The sequence below is a fragment of the Oncorhynchus mykiss genome, chromosome 1 (genome assembly GCF_057628025.1).
Source record: "Oncorhynchus mykiss isolate SJ-2025 chromosome 1, ASM5762802v1, whole genome shotgun sequence".
NCBI classification, from domain to species: domain Eukaryota; kingdom Metazoa; phylum Chordata; class Actinopteri; order Salmoniformes; family Salmonidae; genus Oncorhynchus; species Oncorhynchus mykiss.
Genome location: NC_143022.1, coordinates 64,385,045 through 64,410,034, shown reverse-complemented (window position 1 = coordinate 64,410,034; position 24,990 = coordinate 64,385,045). Strand labels below are relative to the sequence as shown.

General features: G+C 40.5%; 2 protein-coding genes across 5 annotated transcripts in view; one reads left to right on the top strand and one right to left on the bottom strand.

Annotated features, from left to right (window-relative positions):
* Positions 1-1,779, top strand: part of abcc2 (ATP binding cassette subfamily C member 2) — a 65,940-nt gene extending 64,161 nt beyond the window's left edge. For 2 of the 3 annotated variants that reach the window (XM_021604527.3, XM_090231754.1), the window contains one exon: positions 544-1,779. In XM_021604527.3, the coding sequence (XP_021460202.3) occupies positions 544-703 (160 nt within the window). In that variant the 3' untranslated portion in view covers positions 704-1,779. 3 annotated transcript variants of the gene reach the window in all.
* Positions 1,780-16,598: 14,819 nt separating this feature from the next.
* LOC110526122 (A-type potassium channel modulatory protein KCNIP2-like) overlaps positions 16,599-24,990 on the bottom strand; it is a 187,213-nt gene continuing 178,821 nt past the window's right edge. For both annotated transcript variants that reach the window (XM_090236471.1, XM_021606759.3), the window contains 6 exons: positions 24,236-24,305; positions 23,753-23,823; positions 23,091-23,198; positions 20,690-20,794; positions 20,492-20,554; positions 16,599-20,034 (listed from right to left, as the gene is read on the bottom strand). In XM_090236471.1, coding sequence (XP_090092597.1) covers positions 19,987-20,034; positions 20,492-20,554; positions 20,690-20,794; positions 23,091-23,198; positions 23,753-23,823; positions 24,236-24,305 — 465 coding nt within the window. In that variant the 3' untranslated portion in view covers positions 16,599-19,986. The remainder of the gene's footprint in view (positions 20,035-20,491; positions 20,555-20,689; positions 20,795-23,090; positions 23,199-23,752; positions 23,824-24,235; positions 24,306-24,990) is intronic.

The window sequence follows — 24,990 nt, the reverse complement described above, 5'->3', positions numbered from 1 at the left end:
TATGGTGTCAAATGTGTTGGGGTTTATATGTTGGGGTTTATATGGTCCCATCCCCATTTTGTGTTAAAACTACTCTGGTCATGGTGCTGATATTTTTGGAGTTAAAATGACATTAAATTGCTTTATAAATAATCTGTCCCAATCAACTCCAGTTATCAACACTAACTCCAGGGAGTGTATCACTCTCTTGAGGGCGAAGATAACTTCTAGTAGAGTCAATTTAACCTTCATTCTTTTAACACTGTGATTTCAACTATCCTTGATTTACTGTGTACTTAGACGCACACACACACACACACACACACACACACACACACACACACACACACACACACACACACACACACACACACACACACACACACACACACACACACACACACACACACACACACACACACACAAACTTTATGACAAGAGTTTTCTCACAGATCTTGATTGCATGGCAACTGAAACTCTGAAACAGTTGACTCTCACTCATCCTTTCCTCCCTCGTCTCCCGCTCCCTCTTCCTCCATCCCTCTCTCTCTCTAACACGTTCAGGGTGATGGTGTTGGATGCTGGGAAGATCGTGGAGTTTGACTCTCCCAGCACTCTCTTCAACAAACAGGGTCACTTCTATTCCATGGCAAGGGATGCTGGGATCACTACAGTGGACAGCACTGCTCTGGACAGCACTGCATTGGATAGCACAGCTCTCTGAGACTTGGGACTTGTTGTACAGTTGGTCTCAGAGAGGGCAGAATCATGCCTTAACTGCAGAGGGGATGCTAGTCCCTGGTGTTGATTGTAAAATAGAGAATGAGTTCTCAATAACTTACCGGAGGGGTATATTACAAAGCAGTATCAACAAGTTATCCGGGTAACTTTATGAAGCTTAAGTTGAATATGGGCTATTGAGAAATATTATACCATCTCAAAAAGACTACTTCTTTGTGATAAAGATGCATGCCAAATGTTATTTTTCTCATGTGTTTATTTCTGACTGATTTTATACACATTTTTGCAGCCTGTTATTGATATAAAGACTGTTTGATCTGTGAGGTGTATTTCAATGAAGGTTGGTTTGATTAAGAACGTTGTATAAGCAGTGAAGGTGTCAAACTTGACTTTGGTAAAAAAATATTGATTGATTTACAAAAATGATAATATAATATGTGATTTAGTTTTGAAGATCAATCAAAATAAATATCATACCTTAAGGAATTCACTCTTACATTGTAAAACGAGTCCCCAAAACAATGGAACTGCTCTTTAGTATAGACATAGTTAAAAAAACAAACATTTATAGCTAAAACCATTTAACTTCACAATGTGACCGTATGAATCAAACCAACCTTCAAAAGACCAATTACTGAAAAAAAGATCCGAATGGGGCTGCTGTGTAAATGCAGCCATGTAAAACTGTGAGAAGTCCGAAAAAGATTGCATATTGAAAGAAATCTGAATTGGTTTCTTAGGGTGGCTGTGTGAACAGCCATAAGGTCATGAAAAGGTAGAAAAAGCTGGGAAATATGCGGGCCATTATTAACACTAACATGATCAACATGTAAAATGTCCCCATGGTTTTTGAAGGACACAGCTTAGAAATGCCTGAAATATTTTTGTGATGCTTTCTAACCTTATCATAATCTCAAAACTGCTGTCAATATTATTTTATTATGTATTTTAATATGCATCTGGAAATGCATGTGAAATGTATTCATATATTAGAAAAATATTTAATCTGCCCGATTTGAAATATTTCACGTCCTGAAAATAAATCAAATTTGCCATACATTTAAATGTAACATCTGATTTCATATCTGCAATGAAAAAGGAAATGGTGAATCAAATGTGAAAGTAATGTAGATTGTGTGAGAGTTTATTGAGCATGTTCTAAGCTGACATATGGAATTTTTTTCAGGTCATACCATGGATCGTCTAGTTTTTTTTACATTTAGAATTTTAGGACTCATTTAGTGATAAATTGTTTATATTTTTTTGGGATGAAATATTGAATTTGGCCTTGACTACTATAGCCCTTAGGGATGCATTGAAAAACATAAATGGTAAAACAGGAATAGGGGCCAGGTGTGCGCAATGAAAGTTCCAGAGGGATCCGTGACACTGATAGTCAGCAGCAGCAGGTCACAGTGAAATACAGTAACAGTCAAAAGTTTGGACACACCTACTCAGGGTTTTTGTTTATTTTTTACTATTTTCTACATTGTAGAATAATAGTGAATACATCCACACTATAAAATAACACATATGGAATCATGTAGTAACCAAACAAGTTTTAAACAAATTCTTCAAAGTAGCCACCCTGCGGTCCAACTCATCACAGACCATCTCAATTGGGTTGAGGTCGGGTGATTGTGGAAGGCCAGGTTATCTGATGCAGCACTCCATCACTCTCCTTCTTGGTCAAATAGCCCTTACACAGCCTGGAGGTGTGGTGGGTCATTGTCCTGTTGAAAAACAAATGATAGTCCCATAAGTGCAAACCAGATGGGATGACGTATCGCTGCAGAATGCTGTGGAATTCCTTGAATTCTAAATAAATCACTTAGTGTCCCCAGCAAAGCATCCCCTCCACCATCACACCTCCTCCTCCATGCTTCACGATTTGAACCACACATGGGGACATCATCCATACACCTACTCTGCGTCTCACAAAGTCATGGCGGTTGGAACCAAAAATCTCAAATTTGGACTCTAATGTCTAATGTCCATTGCTCACGTTTCTTGTCCCAAACAAGTCTCTTCTTATTATTGGTGTCCTTAAGTAGTGGTCTCTTTACAGCAATTTGACCATGAAGGCCTGATTAACGCAGTCTATTCTGAGCAGTTTATGTTGAAATGTGTCTGTTACTTGAACTCTGTGAAGCAATTATTTGTGCTGGAATCTGAGGTGCAGTTAACTCTAATGAACTCATCCTCTGCAGCAGAGTCTTCCTTTCCTGTGGCGGTCCTCATGAGAGCCAGTTTCATCGTAGCGCTTATGGTTTTTGTGACTGCACTTGTCCTGGGTAAGTAATGATGGACTGTAATGATGGACTGTAATTTTTCTTTGCTTATTTGGTCTTTTACCAGATCTTCTGTATACCAACCCTACCTTGTCACTACACAACTGATTGGCTCAAATGTATTAAGAAGGAAAGAAATTCCACAAATTAACTTTTAACAAGGCACACCTGTTAATTGAAATGCATTCCAGGTAACTACCTCATGAAGCTGGTTGCGAGAATGCGAAGAGTGTGCAAAGCTGTCATCAAGGCAAAGGATCTCAAATATAAAATATATTTGGATTTGTTTAACACTTTTTTGGTCTACATGATTCCATATGTGTTATTTAATAGTTTTGATGTCTTCACAGTTATTCTACAACATAAAACATTTCAATAAAGAACAACCCTTGAATGAGTAGGTGTGTCCAAACTTTTGACTGGTACTGTATATATTTAAAATTAATTGCCATGATGGCCGCGATGCAATTGAGAAATAGCACAAAAACCCACAACCCATGACCAATACATTTTCACCAGCAACATCGTTTTCAAAGTAGCCCAATTTTTGCCGGAAAACCGTGGACATGGCAACTCTGCTTCCAGAAGCTTTGCCTTCACACAGCCTGTCAGCCGCTCTGTGGTTTCTGCCCTGTACTAAATCCAGCCGGTTGAATACTCCAAACAGCCTACCTAACCGCTCAGAGGCCTCTGCATGGTCTTAAAACACACAGTTTTTTTGTATCACATTGCAACAAATAAAACTGGAGGGGAAAAAATGCAGTATTGTTTCAGAATGTGGGGGGACATGACCCCTCTCCCCATCCCCAGTGGAAGTTGCGCCCCTGTACATAGTTACCGTAGAGCACCACTGCAGTGTTAAAAAAGTTGTATTACACAACCTTGAGTGCCCAATTACTTTTCTACAAGAGGTTACGAATGAAAACAATGAGTGACACATTGTCATAAAAAAACGTAATTTTGATAAATGTATTCATACTATTTCATCCCTCCATGAGAATATAGTACCAACACAAATCTAGGATTGCCAGCCAAGCCGACTGTTCGTCCGTTCGATTGGCAGGTTGCTATGCAGCGCAGGCGCTGCTGATGCTGACAGTGATAGCACTATCCACGGTGCTGACTGACATTTAGCTGGAACTGGTGGGTGGTTCTCGGTAGCATTCTCAGTTCCAGGCGCAACCTGACAGGGCCCGATGGGACCTGTGTTTTAAGAATTGATTCGGACTGGGTTCGGACTAAAAAGTTATGTCACCAAAATCCCTAATTTAATGAGACCAGTGGCGATTTTAGTATGTAAATCTTGGTGGGGCAAACTAAAAAAAAATGTTGGTGATGCATGCCAGCAAGTCACTACACAAAACAACACAACACTAAACAATACATTAATTGCACTATAACGGTGACAAACGGTGCCCACAAACTGTTAGGGCCAACATAAAGCTGTCCCAACAGCAGAGTCCCAACAGCAGTCCCAACACCTTACCACTGCTACTCCTGGCTAGCAGTGGAGCCTTGTCTGGCAACGAAACAGTTCATTCAGTCTTATTTACTGACTTATTTCCTGAAAAAACATACCTGATATGGCTGACTTGCTGAAACAAATGTGGTTTCTGCTGTCAATTGAGATGTACAAACTATGGCATAAGGGGACGACAAGCGGATTAGAGGCAATCCGTAATTTAGATTAAGACATTAACGAGCGAGCTAGGACGGACGTAGTCAATATAACTATTTGTTCAGCACTTTTCAAATGCACAGCGTCACAATTCAGAACATGGGCCGTTCTTCCCTGTACACCAAGTCAGAATGGTAGGATAAATAAAGGGAGCGTTTAAGCAGACAATGAAAGCTCTTACATTATTCGATGGTTACATTTCTCTAAAACAGGTTATAGGCTACATGTGCACCACCAAGTCAAAACCTAGCAAACAACAGAATAATAAAAGCCCAGCCAGGCTGCCTGTTTTTACCCAGATTCAAAAGATTTGCAGCCGCCTTGATGCTGTATTGAACCTCCTCAGAAGTCTCTCGTTCCACTCCCTACGGAATTTGCTTGTAAGATCCCTCTCAAATGTCAGTTGAATCAGCTGCCCTTTCCTCCTGTGCAACATGCTCCGTCTGTGCTTACGGAATACATTTTTCAATGTTGAAAAATAGTTATCGCAAATTGCTGTGGATGCTCCAAATGTTAATCCCAGCTCCAATGCCATCATCAAAGTAGGCATAGCTGTTAGAGGACTGGGGTATCTGTCCAAAATGCTCTACATGACGTTAGTCCATTTTTCTTCTCCAGATTAGGCGATTTCAGTCTGCAGAAACTGGCATGCGACAGTAAACTCCGTTTCCACGAAGTCTGGCAGTGGTTTCATTTTATCCACATCCATAAAGGTTTCATTCTCTGGGTGCAAGGCACACAGGGCCTCAACAAGTTGGCTGTTTCGTTCGTTAAATCTTTCTGACATTTCTCCTAGTCCAGCATCCAGAGTGCTGAAAAAAGATATTTCACACTCCCTCTCATTATCCTCTCCTTGCTGGCCCATTGTTGTTTCGACCGCATATTCTTTCAGAGTACGACTCACTACCCTTTGCCGTTTGCTTGGTCAAATTGACCCCGCCCTTCAACTGTGAAGGTCAACTGCTAAAATGTGCATGGTGTACGTATGATGCATGGAAGGCTTCCTCTGATTCAGAATCTACAGAGCGTTAATTTTTTTCATGCCGCCATTTTCGTTGACCATGGATTGAAATTCATGATTGGTTGTGTATAAAATCTCCAGAATTACCTATGTTTACCTTTGAAGATGTTAAATGACATTATGCTTATCCTTGTAATTCCCATCATAACGATTTTATTAACATTATTGGCCAAATAGTATATGTACAAATGTAAATGGGGTGGGATTTTTTTTGTTATTTTCATTGAACTATTACAATTTTATAAATCCCTCAAACTTCTGAAACTTAAAAAGTCATGTCTCTGAATGTCTGTTAATGTCTCATTACCTGGTCAAATATTAATGATGTTCTGAATTATTATACATACACAACAAATCGGTGTGGCATGACGGAGTGGGCAGATTGTGGGACAGAATAGGGATACAACACTGATATTCCAACTAAGGGGGCTATGCCCCCTTCTGCACCCTCGTTGCTACTAACAGTTTACTGCGCAACACACACTTAGCATTACTTTCTTAGCTACAGTATACATACCTCCCTGGCATATTACATCATTTGTGCAGCAGTGTACAATACATTTTTGTACTCACCTTGTTTTGCTGTGCTCACTTGAACAGGAAGGTGGCGTGGCAATCCTTCATGGGCAAATTTTGTCATCAAACTCTGGCATGCTCTGGATTTATGGGGCTTTCAAGACAACTGGGAACTCGGGAGAAAACAAGGTTGAATCATGATGACGTCAGTGATCTTCAGGTCGTAGCTCTAGAAAGAGGCCCGAGTTCCCGATTTACAATTCCGAGTTGGATTACCGGTCAAAACATATTTTTTCAGTCGGAGCTCATTTTTCCCAAGTTCTCAGTTGTCTTGAACTCACAGAAGTCAGATTTCCTAGTTAACAGTTGCTTTGAGCGCAACATAAATCATGCTGGATTGACAGCCTGACCAATGTTGAATGTTTATCATTTTAAGGCTTGAAAATAAACCCTTAAACCCAGAATTGGGACCACACACACACTCCACTGAATAGCAGGCTAGTGATTGATTTGCAATGCTTGCAGTTAGCCACTGATTCCTTCCAAACCACTCATTGTTGAATTTGCGATTTCTAACTTGTTGTGCAATGTTTATGTCCAATGGCCGATGAGCACGATAATCAAATCAAATCAAATTGTATTGGTCACATACACATGGTTAGCAGATGTTATTGCATGTGCCTCTAGTTCTGACAGTGCAGCAATATCTAACATGTAATCTAACAGTTCCACAACAACTACCTAATACAAACAAATCTAAGTAAATGAATGGAATAAGAATATATACATACTGTATAAATATATGGTTGAGCAATGAAAGAGCAGCATAGGCAAGATGCAATAGATGGTATAAAATACAGTATATACATATGAGATGAGTAATGCAAGATATGTAACCATTATTAAAGAGGCATTATTAATTAAAGTGACTAGTGATCCATTTATTAAAGTGGCCAATGATTTCAAGTCGGTATGTAGGCAGCAGCCTCTCTGTGTTAGTGATGGCTGCTTAACAGTCTGATGGCCTTGAGACAGAAGCTGTTTTTCAGTCTCTCAGTCCCAGCTTTGATGCACCTGTACTGACCTCACCTTCCTGATTGTAGCGGGGTTTGAACAGGCAGTGGCTCGGGTGGTTGTTGTCCTTGACAAGGATTAAAAAGGACTTGATTCAAGATCATGACTGCTAGCTAAGATTTTGAAAGCATGATGTTTTTATTTTATTTTTTTAGCTAAAAACGTGGGGTTCAAAACAGTGACGGGTCGCCCCTGGTTGAGACTGCAAAAAAAGCTTTTTTCACGTGACACATGCATACACCTGTGACTGACCAATAGGGTAGGGTCTGAACGTACGATAGCCAATCATATATCACAGCAATACATTTGTTACAACAACTCCATTATACCATTATCACAGATGTGACAGCAAAATGGATGCGGAGGATATTAAAAAGAAACTTGCCACATGGGAAAGTATACTGGATGGTCGGGAAGAGAAGTCAGATGTGTGGAAGTTATTTGAAGTGGTTGTTGAAACAAGTAGAGAATCAACTGGCCACGTCAAGTGTAGAGGAAGCATGGCAGGCTGAACCATCGACCAGAGGAGAACAATGCTGAAACCCTCCACTGTGGATCCTGTTTCTATGCGATAATATGTAGAAGATCCTACTTTATGCAAGTAGACAATTCATTTGAAGTAAACTTAAACGCAGAGGTCTACATGTCCTAGTAGCCTACTTCTTCTGACAATTGTTACATTTTCAGTAAGTTAGTTAATGTAGTTTTAATATTCAATTATTTATATCAGTTATTCAATTTCAATTTGACTTCAGCTTGCTAGCGGCAAGAGATGACCACCAGGACTTCTCCTAAAATACAGTATGTGTTCTTCTGTTGTGTTTTGATGTATTAAAAAAAAGCTGATTATATCCAGAACATGTATTTATTATTTAATTATTCAAGACTATTTATTTATGCGTTCTTCTATAGTGTTCTGTCCGGTTGCCTTAATGCTTAGGCTATAGTAGCCTAATAATATCCATAGCATTTATTGATTTATTCAAGACTTTGTCTGTTATTTTATTGACGTGTTCTTCTGTTGTGTTCTCTTCTGTTGTTTTAACACTTAGGCCATGGCCTAATTAGCCAGAAAATTGAATTTGTTATTTTATTTTCAAAGTAAAAAGATTGATTGTATTTTAAGGCATGACTGGCTGTCTCTTACTTATATAGGCTACTATAGTACTTAGTAATAATAATAATAATATAGGAAGAACATTTTTTATCTAACACCTGTTTGGCAGTGGCACACACGGCGAGACACCGGGATCGTTGATTGCTTTTGAAATCTGTAGCCTATCTCTGCAGCACGGTATCAGCACAATGGACAGCAATGGCGTTTAGATGGGCAATTACTCTATTAAATGCAGCCCTTACCAAATGAATGCAAAAAACTGAAAGTAGTAGTCTAGTATTGTGTCATACCTGGCTCCAGGATAAAGTGACTAAGGGCGCAGTTTAAATTGCTGATGGGGCTACATTTTTCAAATGTACTCAGATTATTATAATTTTTTTATGCATTTTATTGCCCTGAAATTTCAGAAACATTTTACTTTTTACTTTGCATATATTTCAAATCAATACATAAATCTCACTTATAGTAGGGCAGATTTTTTCTCTAATTGATAAAATAATACTTGCCATCTCATTTGGAGATTAGATTGAGATGGCGTAGACTATTGCAGGTTTATCATTTCAGAAAAACAAGTTTTGAAAACGCACAGAAACCTACTGGATCTAAGTTTGAATGTTTATATTCAAACACTATAGTTGAGGCTGCCAATAAGATTATGGGATCACATTGTATTTATAAAACATGGCTTGGATATTGTTGTAATCAATGACTGTTTATGGTTTTAATCCACTATTATTTTAGTCTGAGTCCTCCAAGGATTTCAGTTGGGAATTATTTATGCCTGCTGCCATCTGCAGGCGGAGAGGGAGCACAGCGCTTTGTGTCTCCCGTCCCCTCAACAACACTCGAAGAAGACATGTGACAACTGTCTCTTTTTTCTTTGTTGTCTTAAACATGTATGTGTACACAAGCACATGATTTATAGAAAAGGTTAGAGTCTAAATGGTTATCTGAGTCATACTTACCTTTTACAATGCATTTGGAAAGTATTCAGACCCCTTCCTTTTTAAAAAAAACATTACAGCCTTTTCTAAAAATGTATTTAAAAAAGTATTGTCCTCATCAATCTACACACAATACCCCATAATGGCAAAGCGAAAAACAGGTTTTTAGAATGTTTTTTAAATGTATTAAAAATAAAAGACTAAAATACCATATTTACGTACGTTTTCAGACCCTTTGCAATGAGACTAAATTGATCTCAGGCGCATCCTGTTTCCATTGATGTTCCTTGAGATGTTTCAATAGCTTGATTGGAGTCCACCTGTGGTAAATTCAATTGATTGGACATGATTTGGAAAGGCACATACCTGTCTATATAAGGTCCCACAGTTGACAGTGCATGTCAGAGCAAAAACCAAGCAATGAGGTCGAAGGAATTATCTGTAGAGCTCCGAGACAGGATTGTGTGGAGGCACAGATCTGGGGAAGGGTACCAAAACATTTCTGCAGCATTGAAGGTCCCCAAGAACACAGTAGCCTCCATCATTCTTAAATGGAAGAAGTTTGGAACCACCAAGACTCTTCCTAGAGCTGGCCGCCCAGCCAAACTGAGCAATCGGGGGAGAAGGGCCTTGGTCAGGGAGGTGAACAAGAACCCAATGGTCACTCTGACAGAGCTCCAGAGTTCGTCTGTGGATATGGGAGAACCTTCCAGAAAGACAACCATCTCTGCAGCACTCTACCAATCAGGCCTTTATGGCAGAGCGGCCAGACGGAAGCCACTCCTCAGTAAAAGGCACATGACAGTCTGCTTGGAGTTTGCCAAAACGCACCTAAAGGACTCTCAAATCATTAGAAACAAGACTATCTGGTCTGATGAAACCAAGATTTAAGTCTTGGCCTAAATGCCAAGCGTCACGTCTGGAGGAAACCTGGCACCATCCCTAAGGTGAAGCATGATGGTGGCAGCATCTTGCTGTGGGGATGTTTTTTAGCGGCAGGGACTGGGAGACTAGTCAGGATCGAGGGAAAGATGAACGGTGCAAATAAAGGGAGCTCCCTGCTGAAAACGCGCTCAGGACCTCAGACTGGGATGAAGGTTTACCTTCCAACAGGACAACGACTCTAAGCACACAGCCAAGACAACGCAGGAATGGCTTCGGGACAAGTCTCTAAATGTCCTTGAGGGGCCCAGTCAGAGCTTCGACGTAAACATCTCTGGAGAGACTTGAAAATAGCTGTGCAGCGATGCTCCCCATCCAACCTGACAGAGTTTGCAGAGAAGAATGGGAGAAACTCCCCAAATACAGGTGTGCCAAGCTTGTAGTGTGACATCAAAGAAGAATTGATGCTGTAATCGCTGCCAAAGTCGCTTCAACAAAGATTGAGTAAAGGGTCTGAATACTTACAGTACAAGTCAAAGGTTTGGACACGCCTACTCATTCCAGGGCTTTTCTTTATTTTTACTATTTTCTGCATTGTTGAATAATAGTGGACATCCAAACTATGAAAAAACACAAATCATTTAGTAACAAAAACAGTTCAACAAATCAATAAATATCTTTAAAGTAGCCACTATTTGCCTTAATGACAGCTTTGCACACTCTTGGCATTCTCTTAACCAGCTTCATGAGGAATGCTTATCCAACAGTCTTGGAGTTCCCATATATGTGGAGCACTTGTTGGCTGCTTTTCCTTCGCTCTGTGGTCCAACTCATCCCAAACCATCTCAATTGGGTTGAGGTCATCTGATGCAGCATTCCATCACTCTCCTTCTTACACAGCCTGGAGGTGTGTTTTGGGACATTGTCCTGTTGGAAAACAAATGATAGTCCCACTAAACGAAAACCAGATGGAACGGCGTATCGCTACAGAATGATGTGGTAGCCATGCTGATTAAGTGTGCCTTGAATTCTAAATAAATCAATGAGTGTCACCAGAAAATCACCCCCACATCATCACATCTCCTCCTCCGTGCTTCACGATGGGAACCACATATGCAGGGACCCTCCATTCACCCACTCTGCATCTTTCAAAGGCACGCGGTTGGAACCAAAAATCTAAAATTTAGTCTCATCAGAGCTCTGAGCTCTGTAGACCACCTGAGCTCTGTAGACTGGTCTTCCCTGGCTGTCTGACCCTGCCGGGACCCCTGTCACCATCTAATCTTGCTAAGACATTATTTTATTTTCTTTATTTTTCTTTAACCTTTATTTAACTAGGCAAGCCAGTTAAGAACAAATTATTTTTTACAATGACGGTGAGCAAAGTGTTGCGTACTGACTGTGCACTAGAGGGCTGCATTCCCGCTGGATGACTGCGCAACCTACAGGTCCTTAACGAGATCATTGCTGCACGGTCTGTGCCACTGTCTGCTGGCGGGAGCATGCTGTCAGACAGACGACGACAGATTATTTGGAAATGGTCCGCTTTCTGCATTGTATTAGCCTACCTGTTGTATTAAAAACACATTTTGTTTTCACATTATACACACATTCAGAATTTCCTGCTTCCACTTCAGTAGCCTACCTCTTTTAGTTGGTTGTGAGAGTTCATTACATTTGGTCTCTTTGAAATAGAGTAGGCTTCCTACATAGGCGGAGAATCACGTGGAAGTTAATTTAAATATTAAATTAACTTAATTATGATTAGACTGTAGTTTACTACAATGTCTGTAAATAAAGATTGATAATGGAAAGAAGTGGAGGGTGCTCAACCAATGTGAGTCGAAGTACAATCACAAAATGTAATCATCAATGAAAAGGAAAAGGCACAATGCGCAGATACAGTAAATTGCCCTTCGCGTACAAATACCACGTGGTGCTCGTGTGTCTTGGCGCATGCAAGTCTGTTCTTCTTATTGGTGTCCTTTAGTAGTGCTTTCTGTGCAGCAATTCAACCATGAAGGCCTGATTCACACAGTTTCCTCTGAACAGTTGATGTTGAGATGTGTCTGCTACTTGAATTCTGTGAAGCATTTATTTGGGCTGCAATCTGAGGTGCAGTTTAACTCTAAGGAATGTATCCTCTGGATCAGAGGTAACTCTGGGTCTACCTTTCCTGTGGCAGTACTCATGAGAGCCAGTTTCATCATAGCACTTCGTTTTTGTGACTGCTCTTGAAGAAAATGTCAAGTTCTTGAAATTTTACAGATTGCCTGACCTTCATGTCTTAAAGTAATGATGGACTGTCATTTATCTTTGCTTATTTAAGCTGTTTTTACCATAATATGGACTTGGTCTTTACCAAATAGGACTATCTTCTGTATACCACCCCTAACTTGTTACCACACAAATTATTGGCACAAACACATTAAGAAGGAAATAAATACCAAAACACTTTTAACATGGCACACCTGTTAATTGAAATGCATACCAGGTGACTGACTACCTTATGAAGCTGGTTGAGAGAATCCGAAGAGTGTGCATAGCTGTCCTCAATGCAAAGGGTGGCTACTTTGATGAATCTAAAATCTAAAATACATTTTGATTTGTTTAACACTTTCTTGGTTACTACATGGTTCCATATGTGTTATTTCATAGTTTTGATGTCTTCACTATTATTCTACAATGTAGAAAATAGTAAAAATAAAGAAAACCCTTGAATGAGTAGGTGTCCAAACTTTTGACTGGTACGTACAAGTCAACATATATATGTGTGTATATATAAGTGTGTATATACAGTTGAAGTTGGAAGTTTACATACACCTTAGACAAATACATTTAAACTCAGTTTAAATTTTATTCTTGACATTTAATCCGAGTAAACATTCCCTGTTTTAGGTCAGTTAGGATCACCACCTTATTTCAGGAATGTGAAATAATAGGAGAGAGAATGAGTTATTTCAGCTTTTGCTTCTTCCATCACATTCCCAGTGGGACAGACGTTCACATACACTCAATTAGTATTTGGTAGCATTGCCTTTGAATTGTTTAGCTTGGGTCAAACATTTTGGGTAGCCTTCCACAAGCTTCCCACAATAAGTTGGGTGAATTTTGGCCCATTCCTCCGACAGAGCTAGTGTAACTGAGACAGGTTTGTAGGCCTCCTTGCTCGCACACACTTTTTCAGTTCTGCCCACACATTTTCTATAGGATTGTGATGGCCACTCCAATACCTTGACTTTGTTGTCCTTACGCCTTTTTGTCACAACTTTGGAAGTATGCTCATTGTCCATTTGGAAGACCCATTTGCGACCAAGCTTGAATTTCCTGACTGATGTCTTGAGATGTTGCTTCAATATATCCACATCATTTTCCTTTCCAGCCCCTCCTGCAGCAAAGCACCCCACAACATGATGCTGCCACCCCCCTGCTTCACGGTTGGGATGGTGTTCTTCGGCTTGCAAGCATCCCCCCTTTTCCTCCAAACATAACGATGGTCATTATGGCCAAACAGTTCTATTTTTGTTTCATCAGACCAGAGGACATTTCTCCAAAAAGTACGATCTTTGTCCCCATGTGCAGTTGCAAACCGTAGTCTGGCTTTTTTATGGCGGTTATGGAGCAGTGGCTTCTTCCTTGCTGAGACGCCTTTCAGGTTATGTCGATATAGGACTCGTTTTACTGTGGATATACACTGTAGATACTTTTGTACCTGTTTCCTCCAGCATCTTCAAGGTCATTTGTGGCTGATGTTCTGGGATTGATTTGCACTTTTCGCACCAAAGTACGTTCATCTCTAGGAGACAGAACACGTCTCCTTCCTGAGTGGTATGATGGCTGCGTGGTCCCATGGTGTTTATACTTGCATACTATTGTTTGTACAGATGAACGTGGTACCTTCAGGCATTTGGAAATTACTCCCAAGGATTACACATTTTTTTCTGAGGTCTTGGCTGATTTCTTTTGATTTCCCCATGATGTCAAGCAAAGTGGCACCGAGTTTGAAAGTTGGCCTTGAAATAAATCCACAGGTACACCTCCAATTGACTCAAATGATGTCAATTGGCCTATCAGAAGATTCTAAAGCCATGACATAATTTTCTGGAATTTTCCAAGCTGTTTAAAGGCACAGTCAACTTAGTGTATGTTAACTTCAGACCTACTGGAATTATGAAGGCCAGTTTTATTGCTTCTTTAATCAAGTTTTTAAAACAAGTTTTAATGACTCCAACCTAAGTATATGTACACTTATATGTAGGTTACATACAGGTGAAGTTGGAAGTTTACATATATACAGTTGAAGTCGGAAGTTTACATATACTTAGGTTGGAGTCATTAAACTGAACTTGATTAAAGAAGCAATAAAACTGGCCTTCTTAAGACTAGTTGAGTATCTGGAGCATCATCATTTGTGGGTTCGATTACAGGCTCAAAATGGCCAGGAACAAAGACCTTTCTTCTGAAACTTGTCAGCATATTCTTGTTCTGAGAAATGAAGGCTATTCCATGCGATAAATTACCAAGAAACAGAAGATCTCATACAACGCTGTGTACTACTCCCTTCACAGAACAGCGCCGTTCATTTTTTCCCTTGATCCTGACTAGTTTCCCAGTCCCTGCCACTGAAAAACATCCCCACAGCATGATGCTGTCATGTTTCACTATAGGGATGGTGCCAGGGTTCCTCCAGACGTGATGAGGCATTCAGACCAAAGAATTCAATCTTGTTTTCATCAGAACAGAGAATCTTGTTTCTCATGGTCTGGGAATCCTTTAGGTACCTCTTGGCAAACTCCAAGCAGGCAGTCATGTGCCTTTTACTGAGGAGTGGCTTCTGTCTTGCCACTCTACCATAAAGGCCTGATTGGTGCAATGCTGCAGGTGGTTCTTCTGGAAGGCTCTCCCATCTCCACATAGGAACTCTGGAGCTCTGAAATAGTGACCATTGGGTTCTTGGTCACCTCCCTCCATTGCCCAGTTTGGCCGGGCAGCCAGCTCTAGGAAAAGTCTTGGTGCTTCCAAACTTCTTCCATTTAAGAATGATGGAGGCCACTGTGTTCTTGGGGACCTTCAATGTTGCAGAATTGTTTTGGAACCCTTCCCCAGATCTGTGCCTCGACACAATCCTCTCTTGGAGCTCCATCAACCTCATGGCTTGGTTTTTGCTCTAACGTGCACTGTCAACTATGGGACCTTATATATACAGGTGTGTGCCTTTCCAAACCACTACCAATCAATTGAATTTACCACAGGTGGACTCCAATGAAGTTGTAGAAACATCTCAAGGATGATCAATGGAAACAGGATGCGCTTGAGCTCAATTTCGAGTCTCATATCAAAGGGTCTGAATACTTATGTAAATATGGTATTTCTGTTTTTTCTTTTTAATACATTTGCAAAAATGTATAAAATCCTTTTTTGCTTTGTCATTATGGGTTATTGTGAAATTTTAATTTAGAATAATTTAGAAGTTTAGAAATTGTTTTATTTTATTTAGAATAAGGCTGTAACGTAACAAAATATGGAAAAAGTCAAGGGGTCTGAATACTTTCCGAAGGCACTGTATCTGACTCAGTGGTTGGAGGCAATTTATACCTATACAATTTGCAGTGTTGTGACTGGAGGGCAATCTTTGTACACTTAAAGGGATACTTCGGGATTCTGGCAATGAAGCTCTTTTTGTTTCCCCAGAGTCAGAAGAACTAATGCAAACTATTCGTACGTCTCTGCATCTAGAATGAAGGAACTTAGAGGTACTGTAGTTTCTCGAGCCAACGCTAACTAGAATTTGCACAAAGTCTGGAAGTCTATGGTATCTACTAGGATGCTAGCTGTTACCATAGACTTCCAGTCATTATGCTAATGCTAGTTAGCAATTGCGCTAACACTAGTTAGCAACTTCCTTCAAACTGCACGCAGAGACACAACATTTTTATCAACTCTTTTATCTGACTCTGGGGAACTAGAGTAACTAGTAATATTATCTTTTGTATATTGCTTTGGACACTACTGTTGGTGTGTGTGTGTGTGTGTGTGTGTGTGTGTGTGTGTGTGTGTGTGTGTGTGTGTGTGTGTGTGTGTGTGTGTGTGTGTGTGTGTGTGTGTGTGTGTGTGTGAGTGAGTGAGTGAGTGAGTGAGTGTTACCAGATACGTACATAGCCCTCTCTTATTTTATGCCTTAAATAAAGGCAATATTGAACCATCTCAGTATTTTCAGCACTTCATAACCCACCACATGATTAGCTGTTTCATTCTCAAAGGACAGTTTAGGAATAGGCTGTAGTCACATAGTTTGCCTGGCTTTCACTGTGAATTAAGCAAAATGATCACTAAAAACACTTCACACACAAAGATGCATAGCAATGTGATTTGTATTGTCTCTGTACAAAATATACACATCTTACATATGCAATGCAACCAGTTGAGGCTAGCTAACTAACTACACACAGTCAGTAACAACGGGTTAGTAGATATCATTGTTCTATGACACAGTACATGGAGTATAGATGGGTTTCAATGGTGCTCAGTGCATGAAATCACCTACGGCACCTGCAAGCAGACAATCAGAGCCAGACCCCCCCCCCCCAAAAAAAAAATAAAAATAGATTGTAAAACATATTCAAGTGGATTAAATGTTATTACAGGTGTTAACCGATTAATAATACACTCCAGGTAGAAGTTGGCCCAGGGATAGTTTACCAAAATTACAAAATTACATATGAGTTTTCTTACCCTGTAAGCAGTCTATGGACAAGTTGTGGCAGCAATCCATGGTTTGGCTTTGTTTCCCTGGAACTGTTTTCAAATTCTAGCATTTTAGCATTTGTGGCTCAAACGCAATGCAAGTCACTGGCAGCTCTATTAGCATTTTTGCAATTCATGTCCAACTCATCTATAAGTGACTTAAGCCTTGTTTACACCTTGCGCTAACATGTGAGTTTTATGACCTGATCTATATGATCCAATCACGATGTGACCAAGGTTTGTCACATCTACACATTGTTTTAAAAAATGTCTCTTATCCGTCCAATGTGTCTGCATTGTGACAATATTAGCTGCTGCCTCCCTCTATGCAAATTATTTGACAGATATTCTTTCAAAATATTATGATTTTGTTTATTTTAAGACATTTGATGATGTCATATGTCAACGGTGCAACCTATCAAGGACTTTAGAGGCTGGTCAAATTATGATTTAAATTATTTGACCATCTACACCTTGCAAAAAATGTGGGCACAATCAGAATGTGAGCAGGATCAGGACAAAGATGGCATGTTAGCACCATATATAAGTAGGGCTTTAGTTGAGCTACACAATCAATATGAGTTACTTCAGGTTGATTTGGATTTGCTAATATAAGTACCATTGACTTGCATTGGATTTGTGCCACAAATGCTACAAAGTCAGAAAAATTAGTTCAATGCCTGGTAAACAAAACCAAAGCATGGATTGTTGTCATACCTTGACCATAGACTGCTTACAGGGTAAGGAAATCAAAATTAAATGTTGTAATTTAACCAGAGTCAGAGGATCAGTTATCCTACTCAATCCTAACCTTAATGAGTATGCGGCTGTGGGAATATCTGACCCTTGACCCGTTGGTTATCTACTCCCAGGAACAGGTAAAAGGGTGTAGAATATGGACGTTATTGCTTATGCCACTGTTGTAGGGCTGAAAGTGATGACGTAATTTAATGAGACACATAAGAAGTAGTTGATGGAGACAGGTAATGTTATTTTACAAAAGATCAACATTCTCTTCAGAACCACAAAGGCATTTCAAACAGCCTTTTTTAATCCCCAGTTCGAAACTTGAAGTTGTCAAAGACTTGGGAAACTGTACTATTCAGTTGACAAATCACTCTCTTACGCAGTGACACACACACAACCCAACACACAAAAGCATTCACATTCTATCCCTTTCCACTCTAATCTCTCTTTATCTCGCTCTCCACTTCCTCCTCTCCTCCCACATTTCACACATGTGCCTATTTATAGCCTGATATAACTGCAGGTGGCTTTAAATACTTCTTCAGTTTGTGTGTCTGACTCTTTGGTAGAAACAGTACTGGTGTCCTCACACCCACCCACCTACCCACCTGCCCACCTTCACGCACACACAAACACGCACACACACACTACAACACCCACACCTGACTTTGTGTACGTAGACATGAAACAAGAAGCCTAACTTGGATGCTGTATCAGGTAGAATTGTCCTCGACATGTTGCTGCTCTTTCATGGTCGATCTAAACAGAAATGCTTCCCGTTTCAGTTGCATGATCAGTATAATGAAAGACAGGCATAATGTTACATAATATAATATTACAGTATTTGATAAGCCAGACATTTCCGTTTCAACTCCTATTCCCTCCCATGCTTCACTGCATCAGCTAGTCACCTGTAAATATGGTAAGGAGTCTACTGAAGCCTAGAGGGTCGAAGTAGCAGGTTCATCAATTCAGCCCCACATTAGACTGTCTAGTAGTTCTTGACCGCAGGGTAATTGGAAGAGGTACAACAGTCAGCATAAGTTAGTGTTAGTACAAAGGAGGCCTCATATGGAGTTGAAATTTGAATGGTTTCCTACCAGAGACAGGAATGACAAGTACGCACACGGACGCGCACACACACACGGAGCGAGGCACCTGTGGATGACTCTAGCAACAGCAGACAGGCAGACAGGCTTTGGAGTATTTCTGTATATATGTACAAGTTATTATTAGTGACATCATTATTGCGATATTCAAATCAGTCCCTTATTAAAAACAACTCTGTCTCTGTCTTCTGTTCGCAAGAAGTCTCATCCTTCAGATCCTCAGTCCCTTCAGTTCCATTGTCCTTTTTCCAAGTGTCCTTTCCTCCTTTTGTCCACTAAGTGGCGGTAGTTACCTTAGTTTTAATGACAGAGGTGTCAGGGGTCCAGCTGCTCTGGTAAAAGTTGCCTCTAACCACAGATCTAGGATTAGCCACCCCCGACCCTAACCTTAACCATTAGGTGGGGACATGCAAAACTGACAATTGGTCAGTGAGTATGGGGGACTTTATCCTACATTGAGGCCAGGCAGCATGCTACAGCAGCTGTGTCAGAAACAGGAGTGTTAAAATAATACAATAGTTAACGAACCAGGGGTGTTTTCAACCAGACAAAGCACTCCAAAAGTTGCATATAGACGTAACGAATAGAGCTGACACGATTGACTCCCTATTACACAGGACAGGCAATCATATTTGTTCTACACAACACATTTCTATCTGAATGTTCTGTAACGTTGCTCACTCCTGAACCAGTCCTTGATGTGGGTGTGGATCACCAGCCCCTCTCTTCTCTATGTCTCTGGGAGAGATGAAGGGCTGGATAAGAGGAGGCACCCCCTTTTGGCTTGGAGTGAGGGCAGAGAGAAATACACACACACACACACACACACACACACACACACACACACACACACACATGCGTACACACACACACACATGCGCACACATACAAATACACGTGCATGCCAGTGGAGGCTGCTGAGGGGAGGACGGCTCATAATAATGGCTGCTAAGGAGCAAAAGTAATGGCATCAAACACATGGAAACCATGTGTTGGATGTATTTGATACCATTCCACTTATTCCGCTACAACCATCACCACAAGCCATTCCTGCCCAGTTAAGGTGCCACCAACCTCCTGTGGTGCACACTCACACACACACACCTCCCCTGTCCTCCAGCCACTTTCCTATGTCAGAGGCTCCTAGATGACATTGTCGAACAGCTGCATGGACTGCATGATGTTCTCATCCTGAAGAGAGAGAGGGGGGGGGGGGGGTAGAGAGTGAAAAGGAGAGAGATAGAAATGTTAAGCATAGAGAGACAACAGGGGTAGCAAGTTTCTCGAGGCACAATTAATACCTCTTTGTTTCAGCTATCTTTTTCAAGGGAGTCAGACTCCCTAAGATAGAGACGACAGTAAAGGTGAAGCTCAGAGGAGTCGGCTCAGACAGTTTCCTCTCTGCTCACTCTCTCTCTCTCTATCATAATTTATTTAAAGTGCATTTTAAATGGCTCACAACCCAAAACAATGTTGGAAAATGGGTGAAAAGGGAATATAAAATGTGCACGCAGTAACGGTCATAAAACCAAACCTTGGGGAATGCCCTAATTAACCTTAGTGAGATCTGAGGACTCAGTGGTCAGTTACACAAATGGAACCTGTCTTACAAACAAGAACTTTCACACACTACACACACACAACCTACCTTTTGGCATGACTCGATGAACTCATCAATAGTGACCACACCATCATTATTACGATCCATTTTCTAGAAGGGAGAGAAAGGGATGGAAAAAGGGGACAAACGTCGTTCAGTGCCCCTGGAGGAGTTTGCGGTTTGAGTATCTTGCTCAAGGGCTCGCTCTAAAGTATTGGGTTTGATGAACAGAAATTGAATGTTGACCTGGAAAAAGCTCTCCACGTGTTCCCTGGGTGCCTCGTCCTGCATACAGGGGTATGTGTACTTCCCCATCATATCATAGATAGACTTCATTATATCCATCATCTCCTACAGAGAGACAGAAAGAGAGAGAGAGACAGAGAGAGATAGAGAGAGATGACACAGGGTATACCCAGCTAGCATTTGGTTCCTAGGAAGTTGGGGGAATGTATGTTTTTGGTTTCACTTTTGTGGGAACGAAACAATACGTTTCCTGATGGGTAAAACTGAAATGACAGTTGTTTTGCAGGGAGGTTCTGAGAATATTTTACTCTGGTTCCCTGAAAGTTTTCCTGGGAGGATTTATTAACGCTCTGAGAATGGAAATGATAGGTTTTTGAAACTTCCTTAAAAATGTCACTGAATGTTTCAATAAGACTTTTAATAATGCTGTTAGCTCATTTTGAGTTAACTCTAAGCACAGAGTTATCTTCACAAGGTTTTCACACACTGTTGCTGGTATTTTGGCCCATTCCTCCATGCAGATCTCCTCTAGAGCAGTGATGTTTTGGGGCTGTTGCTGGGCAGCATGGACGTTCAACTCCCTCCAAAGATTTTCTATGGGGTTGAGATCTGGAGACTGGCTAGGCCACTTCAGGACCTTGAAATACTTCTTACGAAGCCACTCCTTCGTTGCCCGGGTGGTGTGTTTGTGATCATTGTCATGCTGAAGGACCAATGCCCTTGCTGATGGAAGGAGGTTTCCACTCAAAATCTCACGATACATGGCCCCATTCATTCTTTCCTTTACTCGGATCAGTCATCCTGGTCCCTTTGCAGAAAAACAGCCCCAAAGCATGATCTTTCCACCCCCATGCTTCACAGTAGATATGGTGTTCTTTGGATGCAACTCAGCATTCTTTGTCCTCCAAACACGACGAGTTGAGTTTTTACCAAAAAGTTATATTTTGGTTTCATCTGACCATATGACATTCTCCCAATCTTCTTCTGGATCATCCAAATGCTCTCTAGCAAACTTCAGACTGGCCTGGACATGTACTGGCTTAAGCAGGGGGACATGTCTGGCACTGCAGGATTTGAGTCCCTGGCGGCGTAGTGTGTTCCTGATGGTAGGCTTTGTTACTTTGGTCCCAGCTCTCTGCAGGTCATTCACTAGGTCCCCCCGTGTGGTTCTGGGATTTTTGCTCACCGTTCTTGTGATCATTTTGACCCCACGGGGTGAGATCTTGCGTGGAGCCCCAGATCGAGGGAGATTATCAGTGGTCTTGTATGTCTTCCATTTCCTAATAATTGCTCCCACAGTTGATTTCTTCAAACCAAGCTGCTTACCTATTGCAGATTCAGTCTTCCCAGCCTGGTGCAGGTCTACAATTTTGTTTCTGGTGTCCTTTGACAGCTCTTTGGTCTTGGCCATAGTTGAGTTTGGAGTGTGACTGTTTGAGGTTGTGGACAGGTGTATTTTATACTGATAACAAGTTCAAACAGGTGCCATTAATACAGGTAACGATGCCATTAATACAGGTAACAAGTGGAGGACAGAGGAGCCTCTTAAAGAAGAAGTTACATGTCTGTGAGAGACAGAAATCTTGCTTGTTTGTAGGCGACCAAATACTTATTTTCCACCATAATTTGCAAATAAATTCATTAAAAATCATTTTCCCCCCTCATTTTGTCTGTCATAGTTGAAGTGTACCTATGATGAAAATTACAGGCCTCTCTCATCTTTTTAAGTGGGAGAACTTGCACAATTGGTGGCTGACTAAATACTTTGTTGCCCTTTGTATAGACATTGTTTTTGTCAAAATTGCTCAAGCTCAAGAACTTTGGTTGGGAATCATTGGTGAACAGCAATATTCAAACGTTGTCTCTGATTTTCATGGAAATTTAAGTCTGGGCTGAGACTGGACCACTCAGGAACACTCATCACCTCTTGGAAAGCCATTCTAGTGTGTCTTTTTTAAAAACTTTTTTTAATTGTCCTGCTGAAAAATACAATTCTATCCCAGGGTTAGGTTTCCAGAAGACTGAGACGTTTTTTCCTCTAACTTTGTAGCTGGCCTTTGCTCCATTCATTTTTAAATTTTGATCCTGACAAACTCCCCAGTCCCTGCCAGTGACAAGCATACCCATAATTTGATGCTGCCACCACAAAACTTGAAAATGCAGAGGACTTGACTTAAACCATTTAGGCCAAAAAGTGTATTTCTTTGCCGTGTTGTCTTGCAGTATTACTTAATGGCCTTGTTGCAAACAGAATGGATGATTTGGTGCAGATTTTTTAAAACAAAAGCTTCATACAGCGGTCATACAGGCCAGTAATGTTGTTGATACTCTGTATTTTCAAGTATGGTATATGTGTGTGTGTGTGTGTGCATCTGTGTTTGTGTGCAGCCGTGTGTGTTACCTCTTTGGTGATGCAGCCGTCTTTGTTCAGGTCGTACAGGTTGAAGGCCCAGTTTAGCCGGTCGTTTATCGTTCCTCTCAGAATGATAGACAGACCAAACACAAAGTCCTGAGAAAAAAAGAGTGAAAGCCAAAGATATTGAGAGGAAGAGAAAGAGAGAGAGAAAGAGAGAGAGAGATATTTAACATTTTTGTAAACATTCTTCACCACCCATCATACTCACCAGCATTCGACACTTACACACCTTTTTCCCCACCACTACAAGCACATTTGGTTCCTTGGAAGTTGCGGGAACATACGTTTTCGTTTTCACATCGGTTGTGGGAACAAAGCCATGCGCTTCCTGACCGGTAAAACTGAACAATTTTAATCGGTCCTGAGAACAGAAGTAACATGTGTTGCCCATCCCCTGGGCTATAGCATCAGCAAAGAAGATGGTGTGGCTCACTGCAATACACTATTTTCCCCCAGTGTGTCCATCAACAATGTTTCGACCCTTAGGTCGCACGTGTGTGTGTGTGTGTGTCTGTATGTGTTGAGAGGAGAAAGGCATTTATTCTATTCGTATACATATTCAGCTGCAGCTGCATATACAGTACGCAGACTGAGATAGTTTTTCCTCACTCCCTTAGGAAGTAGACAATAGTAAAAAATACTCTTACCTCGAAACTAACCGATCCATTCTTGTTAGTGTCAAAGGCCTCAAACAAGAAATGTGCATACGCACCCGAATCTGAACAGATAGAGACGTACAGAATATGTCATTGAAATGTATCTGAGACAACAATATACAAACAATTCCAAGTGGGTAAATGTATTTGGAACAAAACCTGATCAAATAAGTTGTTAGCACATAAATGTAATTTCAGACAACACACTTTTATTCTGTAACAAGTAGTTAGATACATCTTCAACCTAAATATCATTTCAAACAAGGCCTTGTACTGTAAGTGCCCTACTGTAAGTAGTACAGACATAATGGTTAAAAAATGGGACATCACATCAATACAAATATCACTGGTCTTAAATGTTGTTACTCTTGTTAAATGTCTGAGTTACTTTGGGGAGTAACAGATCTTTAAAATACTTAGTTTGGGTTTAGGGTCATAGGTCAGGGGTCAAAGGTTTAACGGTCATTGACTCACCTCCCTGGGGGAAGAATGTGGAGTAGATGGTTTTAAAGGACTCCTCATTCACCACTCCACTCGGACACTCCTACCAACAACAGCACAGAAAGAACAGGATCAGTCAGAAGGCAAGTCTTCTGCCATCCATATACTTTTACTATTATACGTTCTTGAAAGAGGGAGAAATATTTGCAGTTTTAAAGCAAATTTCATGTAATTCTACACATTTTGACATGACTTATGACAGGTTAATATGATATCTGAGTGAGAGTGACTAACAGAAATCAATGGGCCCCCCTGGAGGTCATATCAAATCAAATTTTATTGGTCACAATTCACATATTTAGCAGATGTTAGTGCGGGTGTAACGAAATGCTTGTGTTCCTAGTTCCAACAGTGCAATAATATCAAACAATACACAACAATACACACAAATCTAAGGGTAAAAGAATGGAATTAATACAAATAGAAACATTATGACAAGCAATGTAGGAGTTAGGAGTATATATATATATATATATATATAGTGCCTTCAGAAAGTATTCAGACCCCTTTACTTTTTCCACATTTTGTTAGGTTACAGCCTTATTCAATTAGTATATTTTCTCATCAATCTACACACAATACCCCATAATGACAAAGTGTAAACAAGTTTTAAGAAATGTTTGCTAATTTATAATAAACAAAAACATAAATACATTATTTACATACACTGTATATATGTACAGCAATAGTTGAATAGGAAGGCCTTGACTAGAATACAGTATTATACA